The following is a 24,091-nucleotide window of genomic DNA, read 5'->3' as shown; positions in this document are numbered from 1 at the left end:
GTTAGTGCATTCCATGATATAGTGAGACTGGAGCTAGTTGTCATGCTTTATTTATTAATGTAGCTTTATTTTATATAAAGAGATATATCTTAATGTCTTGACTACAAAAATACTATTGAAATACAATGTTCACTGAAAACATGTTGATCTAATGTCACACGGGTACTGTTTTCACAGTGGAATCTGCCTTTAAACAGTGAGAGATTTTTTTTTTTTTTTTTTATTTTATATTTAACTGAAAAAATATATCTAGAAAAACAATTAATGAAACCAAAAATGTCAAAATTAACAAACGTGGTGCAAAACAATTTGAATCAAAAAAATTGTTTACATTTATAAAAAAATTATTTGATAAAATACAATTATTTTTTAAAATTTGAAATGTGACAACAATAAAATCATAAAAAAAATAATAATTTAACATTTTTAACTAGATGTTTGAAACTAAGATGCAAAACCACTGCTAAAGAAAATACACATTTACGTGATTGGACTTCTTTTGACTCACTCAAAACCTTACAGTTACTGAAACTGAGCTGTGTGACAACTAGCCCCGGTCTCCCCTACTTCTTGTTGTTCTTTCTGTAATATTCTTGTCCACTCCATCAGCATTCTGTTTTCTCTAACTGCTTTTCTCTTTCTCTCTCAAACCCAAAACACTCTCCATTCCTTCTCTGGCACTATCTTCACTGTTTTTTTCCCAGCATGCCGAGGGTGCTGCTTGTTCGGGTTAAGCACTCGGAGGACGACTGGCCCTGGGGACGTCATTTTCCATTACAGAGACAAGAAACCTTTTCTCTCAGATGAAGAAAGAGGGAAAAAGTCAGAGCCCTGAATTGGTTATGCTCCTTGTCGTGTTCTCTTACTCCCCCGACTCGCGATTCGTTTAGTCAATATTTAATGCCGGCGTTGTGCAGTACAGTTGTCTGTTGGCCCGATCCATGGGTTTGATCTCCATGTCTTGCCTGATCTTTTTCCAAGCTTATGGGCTTGCACGGAGATGTGACGCAGAGTCTAAAAATGTGGCACAAGCTTGTTAACGGTTACACACTTTGCTCTGATGCAGTGCAAAGAAAGAAAAGGACAGACAGAATCAGATCAGATGCATTACATGCATTTAGCGCAACCGCTCACTTTATCCTTCATCCACACACAATCACGCACGTCTCACCCTGCCTGCAGCAACTAACGCCCTCTACGTCCCACCTGAGTATAGATGTCAATTGGCCTGAAGTGTAAAGGTGGTATTTTTCTTCTTTAAGCAGGGCAGATGGGCAAGGTTCGGTCTGAGCAGGCCCAGACTGAGCCGGTGGCCAAGCCAGACTGTCTTAATTAGGAGCTGGCCGCTGCCAACGGCAGGTGAACACATCTGGGATGCCATATTGGCCGCAAGCGCAGCAGGTCTTGGAAATAGTGCAAGCCTTGGAATATTTGACGGGAGCTGAAACGAGCGATTCCCTCTTTTTTACCCCCATACTACAACCCAAAAGTGAGCAGCAATACATCTACATGCCACACAGAGTGAAGCTTCCACGCTGTGCGAGCCTGCCAGATATTAAAAGTCTCTGTCTTTGGAGGTTTGCGTTCGTTTTGCGTGCTGCCAAGGCCCGAGCAGCCCCAGAGTGCTATCAATTACACACATTCTGCTGAAAAGCTGAAATTCAGCTCTGAGCGCAGTCTGACAGGATTCAGCAGTATGTGCACGTCCGTGCGATGACTACTGGACATTTGCATTTCCTTTGTCCCCTGTACCTGCCCTCCACTGCCTTTGTTTGGAACGAAGACGACACAATCACAGCGTGTCGCACTTAAAGCACCTTATAATGAAGTCGAGTCCTCCCTTCTGTGAAGATACAAACACACACACACATCAAATTAGACATCAGGCATGTTCGCCCCACTGAGCTATACCTTCCTCATCAGTGCTTTACCCAACGTCATCATTTCTGCCTCCATAAACTCAATGGAGCTGCATGCTCCTCTCCTTTTCTCTCAACGCACTCCCTTCCAATTACCGCGCCAGTTCATTTATTCATTAACCCGGCAAGGAAAATCGAGGGAGACCTAATTCAAAAACAACCGCCCTCCATTTCTCTCCATCTGGTGGGGAGGCTCGATTCTCCAAACACGTTCAAGTGACTTAATCTGGTTAAGGTGCAGTTTAGCGTCTGCAGCGGAGTTTGGTGGGGTGATTGAGGAACGGATCGCAGTGCCAGTCCATTTTCATTAAAAGCACCTACCAATGACCAAACGGCACTGGAAGTGACATGCATGGAAGTATGGCCTAATCAAAAAACAAGCATATAAAGGCAAGGCGCCGTTGCACTTGATTACAGAGGCATTGACTAATTTACTTAATTTGTCAAAAAGGAATGTGGTTTGGAACTAAGGTAGAACTCATTTATAGTGATTTGAGTGGTAGCATGCGAGCATACTTTAAACGCTAAACATGCTTTGGCTATTCAAAGTGTTGTATTTCCAAAAGCCATTAGTAGAATTTCCTATTTTCAAAAGTGGAGAGGAAAATTAAAGTTTGGGAAAAGTAAAAGTTGGGAAAACGTAATTGCTTTGGGCCTTCCTGCTACGCCAACCGTCATTTAATCTAAATAAAGTAAATATTGTAAAGCCAAATTAGGCATTTACATTCAGCAAAAAAGGATCTTTTCACCTTGTGCTGCAAATGGGAAGCCAGTGGAAACTATTTAGAAAGTTTTTCTGTCAGGAATGTCACTCATGGTGCTCTAACCTAGTTTTACTCAAAAGCAGTAAGAGAACTATATTGTAAATGGATGGAGAAAAGCAATCTATTACCTGCTTAAAAACAATGACTAAATCTTAAACTAGCCTAAGCACATTTGTTGGTCTTAGTTTGGCACTTTTCAGCTGGTCAGACGGGAAGACCAGCTAAAACCAACAAACCAGCTTGGACTGATCCTATGCCTTTTCCTAGTACCTATTAGGGATGTTGCGGTGACGGATTTTTTCCACCGGTTAATCGACGTGTAAAAAAACTGGTAATCCCGGTGTCACCGGGATTGCGTGTCAGGGATTTCGGGTGGCCGAAAATGCGGTCGTGCAGACGTGCACACATCTCAATTTACTTTCACTTTAATTAGCGGCAATTCAGTAGCATTTGTTTGAATTAATCATTGGTGAAATAGTAACGCCCTGGCAGTTCATATTGGCTGTCGAGTGTGGTTATGAGGTCTCTGAAAGATTGCTTTTCAACAGTATTAAAAGACACCATTTCTTTGCATATGTATTTCGTCACTGCGTCAGTGCACGTGTTCCACCTCGCACTGTCCCTTTTATATTTTGTGCATCGCGCAAATGCACCACTTATCGAAGGCTGTGTTTGTGTGTCAGGCTTTTGTGGTCGATTTTTTGCCGCTGGACCCATCTTGGCCGCTTCATTTTTGTGGTGTGCTTGAAGATGTGCGTGTAAATTCGAAGTGTTACCTCCGGATGCTGCCACTTTCATCAGGCAAAGTTTACAGGTTGCCTCGTTAACGTTTTCAGGTTCCCTGTTGGCATTTGGTTTGAATCCAAAATATTTCCAAATAGGTGCTTTTGCATTTCGCTTTGAAACCAGATCTTCCGCCATCCTTTGCCAGTTAGCTCGCCTCACTCTCCTCAAATGATAAATGAAATCGGACACCGGCTGCTGCTTTACTGCGGCGCTCGTTCCGCTTACGCTAAATTACGAAGGCACGTAGTCACTAACTGAATTAAGTGCTTTATTGCTATAGGCTAAAACTTCAACACGATGGGGACGGTGCCGGTGGTCAAGTGCTATGACCGGTAGGTGGGTTAAACACCGTGTATCACCGGTAACACCGACTATCGCAACAAGCCTAGTACCTATAATAAGCTTTGACATGAAATGTAGGTTAAAATGGGAGTTCAGGAAAATAGATTTTACCCTTTTAAGACCCATCCAAAAACAACCTATCGCTGGCAAAAAAAATTACATTTAGTCATTATACATGGCTACTCATAAATGTCAGTCAAATGTCAGAACAATGTTTTTGCCAACAGAATAGTGTACCAGTGTCTACCAGCAAGGGATAGCTTGGCCGTGATAACTAGCAAAACCCTAACCCCTTTGTAAAGACAAAGTGATGTTTTTCATCGTTGTGAAACACCTTGACATTCAACAATTAAGATGCAAACTAGAGGATGTTTAAAAATATCACAATGGATATTTCACATAAATTTAAGCAGCATGCCAATTCATAAATGGGAAAGAATATTTGTGATTTGCCATAAATTAAAGACAATCATATTAATATAAGGTAAAATCTTATGGTACCAACTAGAATGAAATGCTACATTCTCTCTGAAGAAAGCAGTTGAACTACCAATCCCAATTCTGCAGCTAAAGTTTTCATCTGAAACACGTCTGCACGCTCAATTGAGAAAGCAGTGAAAAACAAGTTACCCTCAGAGATTTATGCTTCTGATCCTCCAAATCCTTTTTTATCTTAATCGAGTATAAGGCAGTAAATTGCTCCAGCTCTGCCTCCTCCCTGTCCTTCCCTGCCTGTATGCTAATACTGTTTGACATATTTCGGAGGAAGACGGAGCATCAATATTTATCAATTCATAATAAGACAGAGGCACTGACATGCGCTAAGATTACAGTTTAATTAAAACTTGAGTAGCCAACTAATATTCAGTTCTTAAACAGACACATCATATGCCAATGCATTATCTACTCATTTAGAGCTTGCATCATTGAGAAAGAAGACAGACAGGGAAATCAGGAAGGAGAACATGACATGTGCCTGTAAGATCAGCCCCATTCCTTTTCCACTGCTGTTCTCTGTGGTTGGGTGTAGCTGTCAGAGCAGAAAGCTAAATAACCCTAGCCATAATTAAATATTACTACTGAGTGAATATGAACTTGTAATTATGAATACTTTACAGAATGTGCCAGCGCAACTATGCCCCTTTATATTTCAGGGCCTTCTGACAAAATGAAGAAGAAGAAAAATAAAAAAATAAAACATTAAAAGTCTCACATCACCTATGATAAAAGTCCTGCCCAGCCAAAATACAACTGATGCCAAATCCAAATTGCCAGTGGGAGATCCTAAGATGGCAAAGGAGCAGAGAGGCAGTGCCAACCATGCCACCAATCTAGAAAACACAAAGAAGGCATCCACTTACCAGTCTTGTGACAAGGGGCACCCCGAAATGCCAGAAGTGATCGTTCAGCAGCCCACTGTACACTACGTTTCCAAAGAGAGCAATGCTTCCTGTTTTACACAGCCCGTTTCCTGGTTTAGTTTCTACAGAAGGAGAGGAAAAAAAGAGATATTTCAAACAGGTTAAAGAACAATATACAATGATTAGAAGCAATTAATAATAATAAAACACAAGATTACAAAATAGAAGAGCAGCAAAATATTGAAGGTACAAAGCAAGGAATGGAGAAGAATGAAAAGGAAGGGAAAAAGAAAGGAAAAAAGGAAGGGAAAATGAAAATGTAGGAAGGAAGGAAGGAAGGAAGGAGAAAAAAATAAAGGGTGGAAAGGATGGAAAAAAGAAAAAAGGCTATAAGAAAAGAAATGAAGGAAGACAGGAATGAAAGGAAGGAAGGAAGCAGACAAAAAGAAAGGGTGGGAAGGAGGAAAGGAATGAAAAACAAAAGCAATAAGATAGGAAGGAAGGAGAGAAAAAGAAAGGGTGGAAAGGAGAAAAAAAAATAAAGGCTGTAAAAAGGAATCAAAGGAAAGAAAGAAAGAAAGAAAGAAAGAAAGAAAGAAAGAAAGAAAGAAAGGATGGGAAAAAATGAAGGAAGGAAGGAAGGAAGGAAGGAAGGAAGGAAGGAAGGAAGGAAGGAAAAAAGAAAGGGCGGAAAGGAGGAAAGAAATGAAAAAATAAATGCAGCAAGAAAGAAAGAAAGAAGGAAGGAAAAAAAAAAACAAAGGAAGCAAGAATGGAAGGAAAAACAAATGTTGCCATCGTGAAACAATCGTGGCGATTTCTGTGATCGTGGCTCTTAATCGGTGGTCCTGTGTCGAACAGTGAGAGAGGTTCAAAGACGGCTGTTTTCCCGGTCTTGCGACCAAAGATAGCCTACGATAATTTTCTGACAGTGTCAGAAATTCAGCATGATCATCACACTGTGTTTGCTGCTACGACCTACGTCTACTGACCAGCCAATAAAAACGCGTCAAGAAATCAACGCGACACGGCGCTCTTTCGCCACTTCCTTTTTTTTCTTTTCTTTTTTTTAAGCACACATAAAAACTACATCTGCCAAAGTGTGATTCAACATGGTCTCTTTGTTATCGACTAGCGCATGCTGATGACGTTTTATTCTTCTATAGAAACTTGCATCGTAGCCTACGAATCAATAGGTGTCAACATCGTACAGTATACATGCTTCTCATACCCAAGTTTAATAGATCCATGTCGCACAGTGTGATTTGTAATGATCTTATAAGGATTGCTAAAATCGCAATGCAGTGTATCCCGGGCTAAAAACAAAGGAAGCGAGAAAGGAAGAAAAAACAAAAATGTAGAAGGAAGGAACAAAAAGAAAGAAGCAAGGAAATAAATAAAGGAAACAATAAAACAATTTACTCTTTGATTCAACATGACTGCAAATGTAAGAGAAACACAAATATTTCTTTGACAATTTGAACACATCGCATCCATAAACACTCCTCTTCTCAGCTGTTTGGTGCCCATCAGTCTGTGTGTGAGTGGCACGGTGTGAGGGAACAGTGCTTGGCATGTGATCAACAGTGGGGTCAGCCCTGCTTACACAGCAAAGCAAACTAACAGCTGCATTGAACCTCCTTTGGGTAACACACACACACATACACACTATGATCAGTACAAAGACAAAAAGAAAACATGACTCTGACATCACACAACCACCATATCCCACCAGCTCAGCTCAAAAAAAAAAAAAAAATCTCCATTCCCCCAGTCTTGGAAAGTGGTCTCAGGGAAGCGCGTGCAAAGATTGCGATGTGTATTAAATTATTCCCTATAAATGCCAAGTACAGCAAAAATCTGCATTATGCCTCAAAACAATAGTGAAGCGCATATTGTGGAGCGCACCACAGCAAGCCATGCATTCATTATTGAAAAACAAAAAGTAAAAAGGCCCATTAAAATGTCACTTGTGCTCTTTGTGGCTGCGGCGACACATGAGTTTTAGTGTTATAAATGGGCCTTGCGTTATTGTTTATGGTGGCTGCTAGCCGCAGGCTACCCGGCGGTGACTGTAAAGTCCACGGATCACACACCACGAGCCTCCAATGCCGCTCCCTCCCTCTCTATACATCACCCCATGAATATTCATGCCACAGGGCCGCGCTCCAGCCAATCGATCACAACTATAACGCATTTATATCCATGATACATGTGGCTGATTTTTTGGTGTATAGAAATAAAAAGATATGGCCTAATTAGCAATAAAACAGGCGGCGCGCCGTAGATTTGGAGGCTGAACGCGCTCCTGCTCTTTTCGCAGGTGATGTAATTCAAACCGTGCCGGCGTTGCATCACAGGAACATGTCGTAAGGTGAGACTTGATGCGGGGAGGGATGGCTGTCATCGTGTTTGAGGCTTTCCTGCTGCCTGTTGGCACCGGTTGAAGCTCCTTTGGCATCCGTGGGCATGTTTCTCACCACGCCTCACCTGTGATTAATTATTGACGACGAGATGAGGATGCAGTAAAGTAAAGCTGCACTGACATGCTACACTGCAGATACATTACAACAACCCCCCAGGCTGCTTCACGATCTCCCTGTCTCTTTTTCTTCCTTTTCCCTGGTTTTCCCACACGTGCTTTGTCTTTAAAACCCCCCCCCACTCTCTCTCTCTCTCTCTCTGACAACCTTTCCTAACCCACTCTATCTCACTCTGCCCTTCAGTTTGGCAAATTTGACAAGAGCTTTAAAAACTGAGCGAAATGTCAAAGTTGTCATAAACAGTGTGTGAGAGGGAGTATTTTTGGTTTGATAAGGAGGCGATAACAGTTTGATTTAAGGCAGAAAAGAGTGTCATCACATCTAAATCTGCCATCAGCGCATCTCGGTCCAGGGTTTGTCGGCTCGTCGCTGCGCACTCATGCAGATGAATGGAGGATTTTAGGTTGAAACTGAGACTGCATTATCTCGCGTTTCTCTGCGAGGATGACAATAAGCGCCGTAAACGATCCCTGCCTGATCTGTGGGGAAGCACCCGGCTTTCAATCTCAAGTGTGATGCGAGAGTGGAGGATTCTAGGTTTTCCATGGTAACATGATAATAAGGGAAGAAACGTAAATAGAAATCTACAATATAAAATGGCTCTATAAAAGCGGAAATAAAATCCCTTTACAGAGGCTTTATGTGAAAAACAAACATTCATGTGTGAATTGCATTAAACAAAATATTCTTAAAGGTGCCCTAGAATCAGAATTTGAATTTACCTCGGCATAGTTAAATAACAAGAGTTCAGTACATGGAAAAGACATACATTGAGTTTCAAACCCCATTGTTTCCTCCTTCTTATGCAAATCTCATTTGTTTAAAAGACTTCCGGAAAACACTCGGATCTCAACGTAACACCGACTGTTACGTAACAGTCGGGATCATTAATATGTACGACCCCAATATTTGCATAATGCCAGCCCATTCGACACATTAGACAAGGAAAGGCAGTATTAACGGCTGGATCTGTGCACAGACAAGGTAAGCAAGCAAGAACAACAGCGAAAAATGGCAGATGGAGCAATAATAACTGACATGATCCATGATATCATGATATTTTTAGTGATATTTGTAAATTGTTTTTCTAAATGTTTCATTAGCATGTTGCTAATGTACTGTTAAATGTGGATAAAGTTACCATCGTTTCTTACTGTATTCACGGAGACGAGAGAGCCGTCGCTATTTTCAACTTCATTCTTTATAAATCTCTCCAACAGTGTGTAATGCTAGCTTTAGCCACAGAGCATAGCCTCAAACTCACACAGAATCAAACGTAACCATCTAAATAAATACTTTACTCACATAATTCGAAGCATGCATACAGCATGCATGACGAACATATATTAGCTGTGTGAACTTTGATTATGCAATGTATATATAGTCGAGAGCTCGTGGGGCAGAGGGAGCGCATCTCTTAAAGGGGCGGCGCGCTGAAAAAATCAGTGCATAGTTAATGATGCCCCAAAATAGGCAGTTAAAAAAATTAATTAAAAAAAATCTATGGGGTATTTTGAGCTGAAACTTCACAGACACATTCAGGGGACACCTAGGACTTATATTACATCTTGTAAAAAAACAATCTAGGGCACCTTTAAGTTCACCCAGCTGTCATGGCAGAGTAAACAAAGATGCATTGACATATTCCACAAACATTTGGGTAAAAATATCTACTTGCCAATTAATTGCAAGCCTCATTTAACAATCTCGATATCAATTTTTTTTATAATCTCACGATAGATCTTTTTATTCAATTCCAGAGTTTCCTGCACCACTTTTCAGCCTCAACACAACAAGCCCCACTGTTGAATATATGGTCCTATGACAAGAGAAGTCATATTTAACCCGAGCTTGCTATCTGAACTGAATGTGATGAGAAATAAAGGATGCATACCGCATAATAATAGCAAGAAAACGCAGCGCAGTCCTCACGGGCTTCACAAACTAACGTACAGTTTGCAGTGTGAATCACGAAAAAAGATTGCAATGAACTGATTCTTTTTCGTGAATTAAAAACATACAGTGCAAATAGTTCAATCTGATTCACAAACAAATAGGTTTATAATGAATTAAAAACATTGCAAATAGTGTAGTCTGATTTACGAAAAAATTAATGTTATGATATGGTACTTAAATGAATACTTCAGAACGAATCACTAGCAGGTAGTGGCAAGTGACTGGGTGAGTCACTGAATCATCCATTCAACTGATTCTTTCAAAATGCTGATTCATTCGGGAATGAACACATCACTGTCCCCGCAGTACAAAAGCACTCACAATCTTGTTTTTTTGTTCCTCGAGCACAGTTGTGATTATTGGTTTTGCTTGAACACACCAGTTAGTGCAAGAAATTCAGTTTAAAGCTTATTTTAATCTTTAGTATTTGGCTGTGTTGGTCTGTAAAATAAATAGCATATGATCTGAAAAGTTTAGGCCTTGTTGTTATTTTTCAGGTCAGATTTAATGTTATGGTATTAGCAGATATTATTATTATACCTAGATGTTGCACACGCATAAGAGGTGGTGTTTTCTGGTGGCACATACAGTATTTTATTTCTGTCACACTCAGCAAAATCAACAATATTATTATAAGAAATTTGTTTTTGTTTCAGTGTGTTGAAATGGCTGGCAGAGTGACTTCATATCATAAGTGAAACTCTCTTGTTCAGTAAACTCACATTACACATTCCCCTGATATACAGGATGTCAAAGAAAATGAGAACAATGTATTCCACCAAATAAAAACTTACTGACATTAGCATTACAGTAATCAGATAATAGTGCTCAATGAACATACACAAAATGTATAAAAGTCCCCCTGAAATCAAAATTTAAGTTTTTTAACTTTTAGTATGAATATGTTAGCCTTAAGGTTATGAATAAGCTGGTGTGTTCCAAAACAATTACAAAATTCGCATTTAGGAGATATAAGCATTCAAAACTTACAGTCTCTCACTTCCGCTAAAATGGATCACGGATTTTCATGACATCACATCGCACTTCAGTTTCTCATCAAATCTTCGGTCCAATCAAATGCTCTCTAGAATCTGAAGTCCCGCCTCCTCCTACACTCTTAGACACTGAAGCTGAGGCTGAAATCGGTCATTTGCTCCCACATTTACTAGTTTCTACATGGTGAATGGCACATAGTGCACTATATAGAGAATAGGGAACGATTCAGACAGTGTAAATGTGCTTTCCTTTGATGCGAATGAAGTCCGTTTTAACGTTGTGTCAGTGTCATATGAACCGCCGCAACGCAAGCAGTCTGCTCTGGTCCAGAGACATGAGAGCACAGAGCGGATCATATGCGCAAGTCGGCACAGGCCACAAAAGGTATCGGACACATTTGAATTCTGCACAGAATGCTGTATATTAAAGTGATATAAAGGACATTATGAGGAGAAACGGATTGAGATAAGAAGGAAACTGAGGTTTTACAGAGTCTAACAGCTCTGGCCAGTGTTGCCAGATTGGAAATGTCCAAGTATCGAACCAGAAGCTCAAAATTATCGTATTTGGAAGAAAATTATCGTACACGAGTTTTTAGTGTAGGTAAATCAACTAAATTAATAACTAATGATTTTTACAATGGAATGAATCAATACTGAACTTACTTGAGCTGGACAATCACACTATTTTAGCTGCTGTACAGCCAAAATGATGTTCCCTCTATCTCTGTAAAGCTCTACTTTGACACAATCTGCATTATAAAAAGGGCTATATAAATAAAGGTGACTTGATGAGTCAAACGTACAGAATACAGCTTTTTATCTAGACCAACAACTTTTTGACATGACCTGCAAATGACCACAATAGATAAATAACTAGGCGTAGCCTACCTTAGTGGGAATCAACTGACCTAAAAGCGCTGTGGCAGGAACGTTAACTTGTGCTCCTGAGAGAGAGTCATTCTCCATGATGATTGGCTGAGAAGACGTAACATGAGATGAGATGGGAGAACTGCCTAACAACATTTATGTTCTTTTTACAATCATGAAGTAGAGGTTTCATAGCTAGATCAATGAATATAAGCCGATTATAATGACCATCATTTGAAGTGTTACAAAATTCTGAAATTATCGTACATTATGGGATTTTTTTCATTATTGATCGTACATCGTACAGAGGTCAAAATTATCGTACGATAATTATCGTACGTCTGGCAACACTGGCTCTGGCCGAGTTGTAACATAAACGAAACGCTATTGGCTATTTTAAAAAGGGGCGGGGCTGTTCGATACATCGCCCTGTCTTCCTGTTGAAATTACATCAACACTTTGAATAATGCTACGCATTCCAACACTATTCAGTGGGCCTTTAAGTAGGCTAACTATTTAAGTCTGGATGTAAATGAATGTCTTCAACAGCATCTCAACAGTAACCAAACAATGACATAATGTTATATAGGCCACAAACGCCTTTAATAAGCAAATGTTACTCAACTATCTTTACAAACAACATTGAGCGCATTGTAATTACAATCTCTGACGATGTCAAGCATTCTGTCACGTCGCAATCCCTCGCGCAGCATCCGCCAGCAGCCACAGGAGCGCCGATGCGGTCATTTTTATTAAATTACATCAAACAAACACATCGAATTCACATGTTTTTTTTTGACATTGTACGTTTTGCATATGCCAGGTACTTTACAGAGCAAACAAAGGCTGCCTATCTCGCTTATTGACAGCAAACTGATTCTTCCAAGCTACAACTCTTCTTCTTTGCAATGTGTTCCTTCATTGGTATGTTCCTCATTTAATTTTTCTGCTCTAATAATAAATGTAACCATTTTGATCACTAAATTTAAAAATTCTGCCAAAACGCGTGCTTGTAAGGGTGCTTTCACATTAGCACTTTTGGTGCGCACCCGGGTTCGATTGACGTCAGAGTTCGGTACGTTTTGATGATCTGAACACTGTCTTCTGAACTCGCGTGCGCACCCGCGAACCGTACCCGAGTCCGCTTAAAAAGGGTGGTCTGGGGTGCGGTTCAAGTGAACTCCGGTACGGTTCGCTTCTGATATGAATGCAAACGTACCAAATTGCGGAAGTGAATTATTATTTGATTAAAAAGTGTGTATGTGTGTGTGTGTTTGACTCACTTTCCCGACGAGCGTGACTGACGTGCTGCAAACAGAGAGCTGTAGCGTAGCTTTTCTCATTTCTGCTCGCCTTCAGCATTCTACATTCGCGGCAGATAGACGCAAGAGCTGTTATGAACAAAACCAACGGTTCAAAAACAAAAATATAAAAGTGAGGAGAGCAACGTTATGCATTTTGCCGCCTTCTCCTGCGCCATCGTTACTAAGCAACTTAGTAAACAACTGCTGGTTTGATGACGCAAACGAACCGCGGGTCGGACCCAAATAATATAATGTGAACACTGTCCAGTGGGGGCCGGGGGAGGGGGTAGCAATCGAACTCGGGTTCGGTCCAGGCAACCATGTGTGAAAGCACCTAAAGGCCCCGGTATACTTCAAACGAAATCGAAGAACGAACTGATGTGACGTCATTTCGAACAAAATCAGGGCAAAACGAAGTTCGTTTTGTGTTCTTTTTGGAAGTTCGAAACGGCTTGCCAAAGCGAACTTTCAGGAAAAGTTCGTTCCAGCACCAAAACACCTTCGTACTACCATTGGTCAGTGACGATAACGTAACGGGAGGTGTGCGCTGAGGCTCCGCCTTCACTCGCGTGGGACGGGTCTCTGGCTCAGTTGATCTGTAGAGTTCGTTCTGCGGGTGAAAACATGAACACACTGGATAGCTGCTTTATAGTACAAAATGAAGTTGTGCTTGTAAAAAAATGAGGCACTAACACTGTTTTTCATATTTTATACTGTAAAGCTGCTTGATTTTAAGCAATCCAATTGAATAAAGTGCTATATGAAGACATGACGTGACTGGAGTGCTAATTTGCAGAGCTCGTGCTAACATTCCCATGTTGTTATGATCAGAGGCTTTTCTTATGCTTTCTATAATAAATGCTTATTGTTTTCTCATTTTTGTTGTGTTTATTTTGTTACTGAGAAGAAAGTGCGTGGCACATATTTACATATTCATCGAACCGTTGCTCTCAGCAATGTGGGCGGCGTCAGATGTTCGTTTACAGTATATCGCTGGTCACGCATATCGAACTTCGTTTTACTCCTAAACGAAGAACGAAAAAGAAGTTCGTTTGAAGTATACCGGAGCCTTAAGTGTTCGTTAACTGAGTAGGTCTGCGCATGTCTGAAAATAATAGGCCTATATGATCACCAAAATTATTTTATATGACAAAATCATTATAGTTCAAACTTATATTCATTTAATCTATTTTAATTTAATTTAAAAACAAAAATAAATAGTAAAACTGGAATTTATTTTTTAAATATGGTCAGCATCAGTGGTGTAGTCCTAAAAAAAGACCCCCCCCCCATTTCATTTTATTCAAAAGGGTGTTAAAAAAAGCCAATTATTCGAAATCTTATTTATTAACATTATAAAAATGTGGTCACAAACAAACAAAAACAGTAGTCATGTTGAATGAAAATTTACACCACTCTCTGTCGGTAGGTGGCGCTTATGGAACAGCAGAAATATAGCCGTTTCCCGGTAACCTCTGTAAACTCGGTTTTATTTTATTTACGCACATGTAAGCTTATCAGTTTAACAGAATTTTCTACTTCATTGTGTCATAATAAGTCAAACTATATCATTTTCCATTATCATAGCATTTGTTACACATAGCCGAAACAACAGAAGATGTCACAGGTATAATATAAATCTAGTGAATATATATTCCCTTAATAGATTATAATTACAAGTTAGCCAAATTTACCATAATTACTACAATAACACTATATTAAATCTAGTAAGGGTGGGTCATGAATAGTTTGAAAAGCTTTCTAATAGATGTTGGCGCAAGATGATGTTTGTCCTCTTTTCAGACTTTTGTTCATTTTGTTCATCAGTCTAGGTCACGTTTGACTTTCTCTATAGCGTTTTAAAGTGTTTAACTCTCAATAGAATTCAAATGGATTGCACATTTTATCATCAGTGTCGGGATGGCTCGTGGAAATCTTATCACACTTTTGGAGCGTGATAACATTCAGAGTAGCAGCCTAGTATGTTTATGATTCCTGCACCACTAATGCATTAAAGCGGAACTCAGTAAGATTTGCGAAGCTCCCCCTACAGGTTCCTTCAGTGAATCACACTGTCGTAAATACTCCAAGTGCAGCTCTGGACTACAACGACTACAACGCTCACCAGCGCAGTAGTTTTGCAAATACAGTACAAGAAATCTTGATGGAGGTGGGTAATTTTCGAAATTGTCTTATAAAGTCATAATATATACATTGTTTTGAATTACCGTAAAGCATTTTGTCACTCTCGCGTGAACGTGAACATGAGGCGAGATTGTGTCGGCTCGGCGCACCTCAACTTCCAAGTGCTGTTTTCTGGCTTAGACGTGCCAGAGGGGGTTAGTGCACGCCTCAAACACACCACTTCAAGTCAATTAACCATCGTAAGGACTTATAAAACTATTTATGAAGGTAAAAAAAGTTACTTAGTTAAATAAACAAGGCTTCAGTTGCGCTGATGATCTTTTCAGTTTGTACGGGAACTTAGCGCTTATAAAAGCTCCGAACGCATGATGTAGGCTATATAATTAATTAATAGTCTTATTTATTCACCACCATATTTCTCATGCTTGACCGCTTCAGTGAGAGAAATGCGCTCAATGCACCGCTCAAAACACAGAGCGGCTTTGATCGGAGTTCTCTCACTGCAGCGCGAACACGCACTGTCAAGCCTGGTTTTTAGCCGATGATGAGCGGGAAAAGGTAGAATGACAGAAGTGCTCATGAACCAATTACAGCAAAGAATCGCAAGTTTACACAACAGCATTGGACACACAGTTAAAGGGGAAGCTAACAGGACAATATTTTATGGACTTTCGAAGCAAAAAACAAGTGGGTATACGCAAATACTAACCCTTAGAAGTCGTAATACGCAAACAGCTCTGAGCAAAAAGTAAGTATACGCCGTATACCCCCGACTACACCACTGGTCAGCATATCGTGGGCCGCGAGTCGAGGGTTGAGAACCACTGCATTACAGTAGGCCTATTTGTAGACTGTAGTAGACTGTCAGGTTAGGGTTCGGGTTAGTTGAATAAGTTGAAATGCAGTTGCAAAGTTACTTATAGTCAGTAGAATGTCTGTTAGAGGAACATCAAAATAAGGTATTAACAGATATTAAGCAGACAGTCTCCTAATACTCTATAGAGTTAGTTGACATGTAGTTAGCTATAGTTAGTCGAATGTCTAAAGTGGACCATCTAAATAAACTAAACAAATATTTAAATGTGTATAAAAAAACACGCCCTAGTTCCACTAACATTTAACAGCCAGAATGTGCCCAAATATATATATATATGTATTGTTTTACAATTTGAAACAATGCATTGCTTGGAAATTGTGCTTGCAGTATCTTTCTTTAAAAAGGATGACACTCAGTTTGATATTTTGCTGTGTAATGCAATGACATTCATACATTTTTAAATGTGGCGCAAGTGCCCAAATACTTTTTGGGGCCACTGTATAAAAATAACTATCCACTGCACTGCAAAATATCAAAATCTTGCTCTTGTTATTGCCAAGTGAGCAACAGGAATGACATAATGTCTGCCTTCTTCCGGCTGGAAGCTTCCTCCCACAAGCCCTGTAGCTCTGGCAGTGGCCATCCTGTCCTGGGCCTGTGCTTCCATTAGCCACACTGACCCGGATCTGTTCTGGCATCGCTCTGATACTAGACCGGTGGACTTGGCCCTTCCTCTCTGCGGGGCAGCTCTGTCAGGACCTCTGTCCAACCCAAACACACCAGCCACAGTAGCCTGTCCATATGGCTGCCCCATCCTGCCTGTTTCTGGGCCAGAGCCTGATTCACAAGGGCTAGAGAAAAAGAAGTCCTCTTCTTCCAGAGCCCTCTCCAGGGCATCACAACGCCTCTCCAAACGATGTATTCATTACCCCTCCTGTACCCTGGGGATGCTCAAAAGCCTTGTTTCAGAGCGGGGAGTGTGGCTGTGTCTGTTTAAACACTGCTCCAGTCCTACTTAATCATGTGCAGTTGGAGGGGCAGTCCGCGCCGGCGCTCTGATTAATACAGCATGAAGCTGTGGCGGCAGACATTGCTGCAAGGGACGCAAGGCATTAATAACCGCATGCTGCCACTGTTTCAGCCTCTACCTCCGCCTTCCTGAAGTCTAGAGAGACCATGCGTACAAACACACAAATACCAACTCATAAGGTGTCATGTAGCCTGGACACTGTAAATATTATTATGGGAATACTAGCCCAGAAATCCATCTCTGGTAATTGCATTAGTGTACGAATATGGATTTTTTTTTAATTTATGCAATTTGTCAAACAGTCTGATCTAATCATTTCCATTTCATAGGTTCACAATAGTGGAATATCATGGTCATAATCATCATCATTGCCATCATAATTAACCACACTATCACTAATACATGGAACAGAACAACTCTAAACACAGGGAAATCAAACATGTTTTCAACTTACCATAGAGAAACAACTTATACTCTATACTGACATCTAAAGACACTTTATATTTTCTATTCATTTTTTTTGTATGCCACAGTAAAGGAAACCAAGGAAACGGGGCCCACTAGGCGGCATAAGCAAACTTAGTAAGTAATATGTTTTGCATTATGTGAGTTAATACTTGTTCAAAACAATCACTTTAGCAAAGTTTGTACTATTCTCGGTTTATTTTGATAAATAAAATAATTTATTTTTGTTCAATAAATATACTGTCATTAAAATATGTTCATTTTAAAAATACAGAAACAAAATTATTTAAAGATTCTGAAAGCACTGAATGAGATCCCATGATAATTTAATACAGCTTTACAGTAGTATATGATATTTTATTATATGATATGATTAATATCATAGTTATAAATATGATGGTTTCATTATAAACATATTATTATGTCTAAGGTGGACACCCAATTTAATATATGATATTTACCATCTGAATCTAACCATGTCATTTCAACAAATGGAAAAGTCAGCCAGCTATTTATTATCATGTTAATTATTGTGCCTTTAGCCCCAGCAGAAGGGGCGCTTTTTACCCCACAAATCATACTTTTACATATTCTTCCATTATTGAAAATCTGTTGCTTTAATTACCTTGAACAAAACTGAAAAACATTAACAAGACCACGTCTCAAAATATAGTCAATAATTGTATCGATTCTCATATGCTTCATAAACCTACAACATTTTTAAAACATGAAATATTAGTTCAAATTAGAGCAGAATCAACTTTGCGTTGCTGTCCGCAATTGCGTCAATGATCAGCCAAATTTCCACGTACACCATCAAAAGCGGTTGTTAAGAAAAGTGCTGAGCTGAACTATATATATATATATATATATATATATATATATATATATATATATATTAACTGTTAATATTACATTATTTAGGATTCCTCTGAATACTGGAAGGAGTGAGAACCACTGATACACACATATTTATCATCATGAGAGGGAAAAATGTACATGTTCTACAGCAAAGAACCAATACAATGTAGATAGTCTGTATGTACATGCATTGAGAATTTGACTTATCTTTATAGAACCCAGCAAAAGCGGGGGAGGGACCTTTTTGCACTTGAGCGAGCTATTGACGAGAACACTAAATAAATACAATGTCATCAGCCGAGCACTAAATATGCTGAGGTCTCCAACCTGAAATTAAAAATCAACCAGAAGGCAATATTGATGGAACAGGAGAAGCGATAAAATCGGGCAAAATGAGCTTTTGAAACTTTCTCCCTGCCATCGTTGGGAGATGATTGTTTGTGGGGGTTGCCGTTCTGCCGTGTGATAAAAAATGACTCGCGCCCGCTGCTCGTTTCTTTGTTTCCGCCCTTTTGCTTTACGATTCTCCCATGTGCAGAGTTTCGCGATGGTACGGCCCGGCATAATTTATTAAAATATGAGTAAATCAATGGCTGATGTCCTTATGGATTACTTTGAAATCATAAAAGAGCCTTGACAGGAAATGCAGAGTAATACAATTTAATTAAACTGCATATCCTCCCCCTGTGCAGCCACCTGATTAAAGTGGCAGTCAAATAAAACAGCATTTAATTGGCATACAACACGAAAGCTGTTTGCATGTTTATTTAACATTGCGGCGTATTAATAAAAAATTAGAACCCTAATTGGCCTAACTTGTGCAGGCAGGAGCAAGCTCCTGGCTCCACTTCCCCCTACAGTTTAATGGACTGTGACTGAAAAATAATCCCAGGCTAGTTTAATATTTCTGCAGTCATACTTGATGAAAATCCCTGCTCCCATTGGCCAAGAGCCACACATTAAAAAGCAATCATGGATACCTGGGCCTGCTGGTGAGAATCCCCAGTGGAACGGACCACTTGGAGCGGCCTGGCAGAGAGAACTGTCCCGGCAGGGGGAGGGCGAGAATCGTTAGCGTTTTGCATATCTCCAGTGTGCCATTCCGCAGGTTCGTCCCTAGCCAGCTTCTCCCCCCACCCCCAACACTTCAGAGCCCCATGTCATCCCACCTGGCATGCCACCAGAGACAGCTGGAAAGCCCCCTCCCGTATGCTCCCTCCCTCTCTCTCTTGCACTTGCTTCAGATTTGTGTGCACGGACCACCAAAATGAGTGCTGCTTTGATCAGTGACCAAACATCTCAAATGAGCTGAGCAAACGTCCAGCCCAGTGAGACCCTCACTGTCCCTGCTACTGCATTTTCTTTTTTAAGATTTATAACAACAGCCTGGATATAGTCTTAAAAGGAAAAATGGATGTAAAAAGTATTATACAAATTATTATTATATAATTTATATATAATAAAAACACAAACACCAGTGTTATTTTAGCTTTTATTTTATTAATATTTTGAATTAGCTTTTTTTTATATATATATTTTTAGTTTTCATGTTAATTTTAGTTCAGTTTTTAGTAATTTTGCTATGTGCTTTTGTCATTGTAAAATATTGCTATTTATATTTCATTTATTTTTATTTCAGTTTTAGTTTTATTTTGATTTATTTCCAGTAAAAAAAATGTAGTGCTTCAACTTAAAATATTTCAGTTTATTGCCAAGGAAACATCTATAATTTTCATTTATTTTTTCCACTAATATTTATTTATTTATTTTTTTATGTCAACTTTATTTCAATTAACAAAAATTATTTAGTTTTAGTTAACAATAATAACTCTGACACACACATACATATAATACATTATAATCAATCAAATCATTTACATTGTGACGGTTGGTTGCAGCAATGCGAGTTCCAGTGAAGCTGGATCTAATTGCAGCAGTCACCTTAACAATTCAAAAAAAGCATCTAACACACACAGAAGAAAAGGATAAAACGCAGGAGTAAAACAACCAACTTAACAGATGAGAACAAACAAAGAAACAACTGATATATATATATATAGTTTACACTACACCATTTTCAACTAAAAACGGGAAACTTCTTATGCGCTTTGGCCATTCATTTACACTACAATCCCATTTTGGGGGCCTGAAAATGCAAACTTTTGAAAACGATAACTTTATCATCTCCATGTAAATTACAAAAAAGTGAATCTGTGAAAACGGTGACATCATGCGCATTAAGTGTTCAGTCTATAGGCACGTAGTTTCTTTACAAAGTGACATCGCCAACTACTGGCCTGGAATGAATAGTACAGCATTTTCAGTCATTTTGTGGATCCGTGTAAACTGGGATCGATTTGACATCGCTGATGTCTGTACGTGAAAAATGCAAAGGAAATTCTACGTTTTTAGTACATTGTGTAAACATACCCTAAGTGAAGGGAGAAAAAAAGAAACGGGTACAGTTTATCAATTAACAAATGAGTAACTATGGAAACAAATGGAAACATATATACATAGAAACCATGACAACTAATGAACAGGAACAATGGAAACAAGAACATACACAGGTAAAACTAGCGCTGCATCTGAAATCGAATACTCCCCTACTATATAGTATGCAAAAAACAGTACACCAACAGAGTAGTATGTCCAAATACATAGTGTTAGAAAAACAGTAGGCAGAAAGTACCCAGATGACCTACCACTTCCGTCGAGATTCTGAAGTGTGCATTCAATGGACACTTTACTGTCCCATGAGGCCACAGGAGAGAATCTATGAATGGCAGTGAAGAGACGCAACTGACACTGGTAGGTCACAAGACAATATCAACATGGATGCAGTACGTCTGAATTTCATTCATACTTCCCATATTAATACTTTATAGAACATACTTTTTTAACGGTTGCAAACAAAGTTCAAATTCAAATGTAAAAAAAGGTCAAATTCACATATTCAGACAGTATGTGATTTCGGATGCACAAATAGGAGATACAAAAAGAATAAACAGTGTGACACACATATTAATATTCACTGAAAAAATACCCAAATAATAATTTGATTCTCTAAAGATAATTCAAAGACATTACATTATTTACTTCTACTTTATTGTGGCAAACAATAATAGAACAATTCTCACATGATAAAATAATTTTCCTCGGGGGCACACTCAAACACCCCATTCTTAAACACATATACATTCCACTTCCCATAAAAAAGACCTCTGGCACTTAAGCAAGAATGCACAACACAACAAACAGACGTATCCACACAGCTGAAATGACTGGATATAGAGAAAAGCAGAGAGACAAAGACATATTTCTGACAGCCGTACTGTATAGCTCCCCAACAATCACTCAAAAGCATCAAAAAGCACCTTCCCAGAATTGATTTATTTATATTGTATAGCAAGAGCAGTATAGCAACTTGATTTAGAGGGAGAGAAAGCACCAAGAAAGAAATAAGGCTAGCTGCAAGTGTAGTCTGCATGCTGCTGAGGACTCTTTCCTCAAGAAGACTAAAAATTTGCCGCTCGTTCTTGATCTGCTCTGTTTTGTCACCCACAGCTGCCAGAAGATTCCCAGGAGTCAAGAGTCACAGAGGCTTCAAGTTCAAACTCCTCTGTCAGTTTTCATTTACTGTCTGTGTGTGTGTGTGTGTGTGTGTGTGTGTGTGTGTGTGTGTGTGTGTGTGTGTGTGTGTGTGTGTGTGTGTGTGTGTGTGAACTCTGAGGATGGCAGTAACTGAGCAATGCATGTTGTAAGGTGATGAAAGCACATATTGAATCTAATCGCTATTGGATTAGGGGAATAATAAATAGTGTGTGACAATAGTAACACTAAACACTAAACTTAATTTAGACTGCATATTTCAAACCATTGTGCAACTCAATGTGCATTAAAATAAAACAAGAGTTGCACCACTCCTACAAATATAGACATAAAATCCAAAATGGCCAAATAAAAAGCTTTTTAATGCAAGTTTAAACGATAGACAGAGTGTGTGTGTGTGTGTGTGTGTGTGTTTTTGTGTTTTTTTTTTGTATGGAATGGTACTGCTATCTGTTTTTAGTATGTAATATATAAAAACAAGTTTGCAATCAGTGGTTCTCATTCAGTTTTGCTTTAGCACCCTTGTTTTTATTCTGACTTTTATTATGGCTATTGTTGTTAATTTAAATATTGTTGTTCAATAAATATTATTTTATATAAATAATAATCCATATTTGGTATTAAGGGTCCGTTAGTGATTGTGATACTGACTTCAGTGAAAGTTACAGCAAAGACTGTCTTTATGAGTGAGTCAGAACAAGATGTTTTAGTGCTGTTGGATTAGTCCACTTTTAAATAAACTTTTCCTGATAATTTACTCACCCCCATGTCATCCAAGATGTTCATGTCTTCCTTTCTTCAGTTGAAATGAAATTAAAGTTTTTGATGAAAACATTCCAGGATTATTCTCCTTATAGTGGACTTCAATGGGCACCAAACAGTTGAAGGTCAAAATTAGTTTCACTGCAGCTTCAAATTGTTCTACACGATCCCAGATGAGAAATAAGGGTCTTATCTAGTGAAACCATCACTCATTTTCTGAAATAAATTGAAAATTATATAAGTTTTAATCATAAATGCTCATCTTGAACTAGCTCTCATCTTCTTCTCTATTTGAATTCCAGCATTGTAGACACTGCTAAGTGTATTACTGCCCTCCACAGGTCAACGTTTGAACTAATTGTTATATACAGTACTATTGAACTAGCATATTGCATATAAAAATTAGTTCAAAACTTTGACCTGTGGAGGGCAGTAATACACTTAGCAGTGTCTACACTGCTGGAATTCTAATAGAGGAGAAGAAGAAGAGAGCTAGTTCAAGATGAGCATTTATGGCTAAAACTTATATAATTTTCTTTTTTTTTTTCAGAAAATGAGCAATGGTTTCACTAGATCCCTCATTTCTCATCTGGGATCTTGTAGAACAATTTGAAGCTGCACTGAAACTGTAATTCTGACCTTCAACTGTTTGGTGCCCATTGAAGTCCATTATAAGGAGAATAATCCTGGAATGTTTTCATCAAAAACTTTAATTTCTTTTCGACTGAAGAAAGAAAGACATGGACATCTTGGATGACATGGAGGTGAGTAAATTATCAGGAAAAGTTTATTTAAAAGTGGACTAATATCTTTGTCCTTAATCCCTAAAGCCGGGGACACACCTAACGATTGTAAGGCCGATTATGAGTGTAATTTGATACTTACGACTGATCATGTCCAATCGCGCCGAGTCAGAGCCAGTTGCGTTCAGTCGGTGTTTACAGTTGGTGCTTAAAATCGTGCAGTGTGCTGCGTCTAACGATTCTAGTCTTAGAATTTTTAGAAACAGTCATTGCCAGTCCTCCTCACAAAGATTCTTCTCAAATTTGATAATTCCCACTTCTGAAGTAGTGATTACGAGCAAATCGCATTCAAGTTTCGAAAGGAAAGTCATTTTTACAATAGCGCTGAGAGCACGTGAAGGCAGCATAATATTTGCGACCGATGACGTCTCTGTTTCCTTGGAGACTGTGTCAGGCGATTGTAAACAAGCGGCGAAATGGCGTCAAAAAACGTTTGCAACATAAATACACATTGGACAACCGGTATGGAAGAAAAACTGGTTGAACTCTGGCAAGAGTACGAATACAACATATCTTCGAAGGAATAACGTACCATAATAGAAGTGATAAGGAAAGAAGCTGGGCTGCTATTGCGGAAGCTTTGAACGTATCAGGTACAGGACCGGATTATCCATAGACGGGATTGGGCGAGTGTCCTGGGGCACCAGCCAATTGGGGGGCAACAAGTGATAAAGATAATGACTAACGTTAGACTTTTTTTTTATCATGTTTTGTATATTATTTATCTGGAAAGATACGGATACAAAATTAACAGTT

General features: G+C 39.0%; 1 protein-coding gene across 7 annotated transcripts in view; it reads right to left on the bottom strand.

The window, feature by feature from the left end:
• Nucleotides 1-24,091, bottom strand: part of rbfox3a (RNA binding fox-1 homolog 3a) — a 431,990-nt gene that overhangs the window by 134,647 nt on the left and 273,252 nt on the right. For 2 of the 7 annotated variants that reach the window (XM_048170907.1, XM_048170908.1), the window contains exons 1-2: nucleotides 12,820-13,042; nucleotides 5,173-5,294 (exon numbers count right to left, since the gene is read on the bottom strand). In XM_048170907.1, coding sequence (XP_048026864.1) covers nucleotides 5,173-5,294; nucleotides 12,820-12,898 — 201 coding nt within the window. In that variant the 5' untranslated portion in view covers nucleotides 12,899-13,042. Of the gene's footprint in view, nucleotides 1-5,172; nucleotides 5,295-12,819; nucleotides 13,045-24,091 lie in introns of those variants that run through there. The other 5 variants (XM_048170905.1, XM_048170904.1, XM_048170909.1 and 2 more) reach the window with 4 other exon arrangements.

The sequence above is a fragment of the Megalobrama amblycephala genome, linkage group LG20, assembly GCF_018812025.1.
Source record: "Megalobrama amblycephala isolate DHTTF-2021 linkage group LG20, ASM1881202v1, whole genome shotgun sequence".
Lineage (NCBI taxonomy): Eukaryota > Metazoa > Chordata > Actinopteri > Cypriniformes > Xenocyprididae > Megalobrama > Megalobrama amblycephala.
The sequence above is the reverse complement of the archived record's forward strand: the minus strand, read 5'-3'. Positions and strand labels throughout refer to the sequence as shown.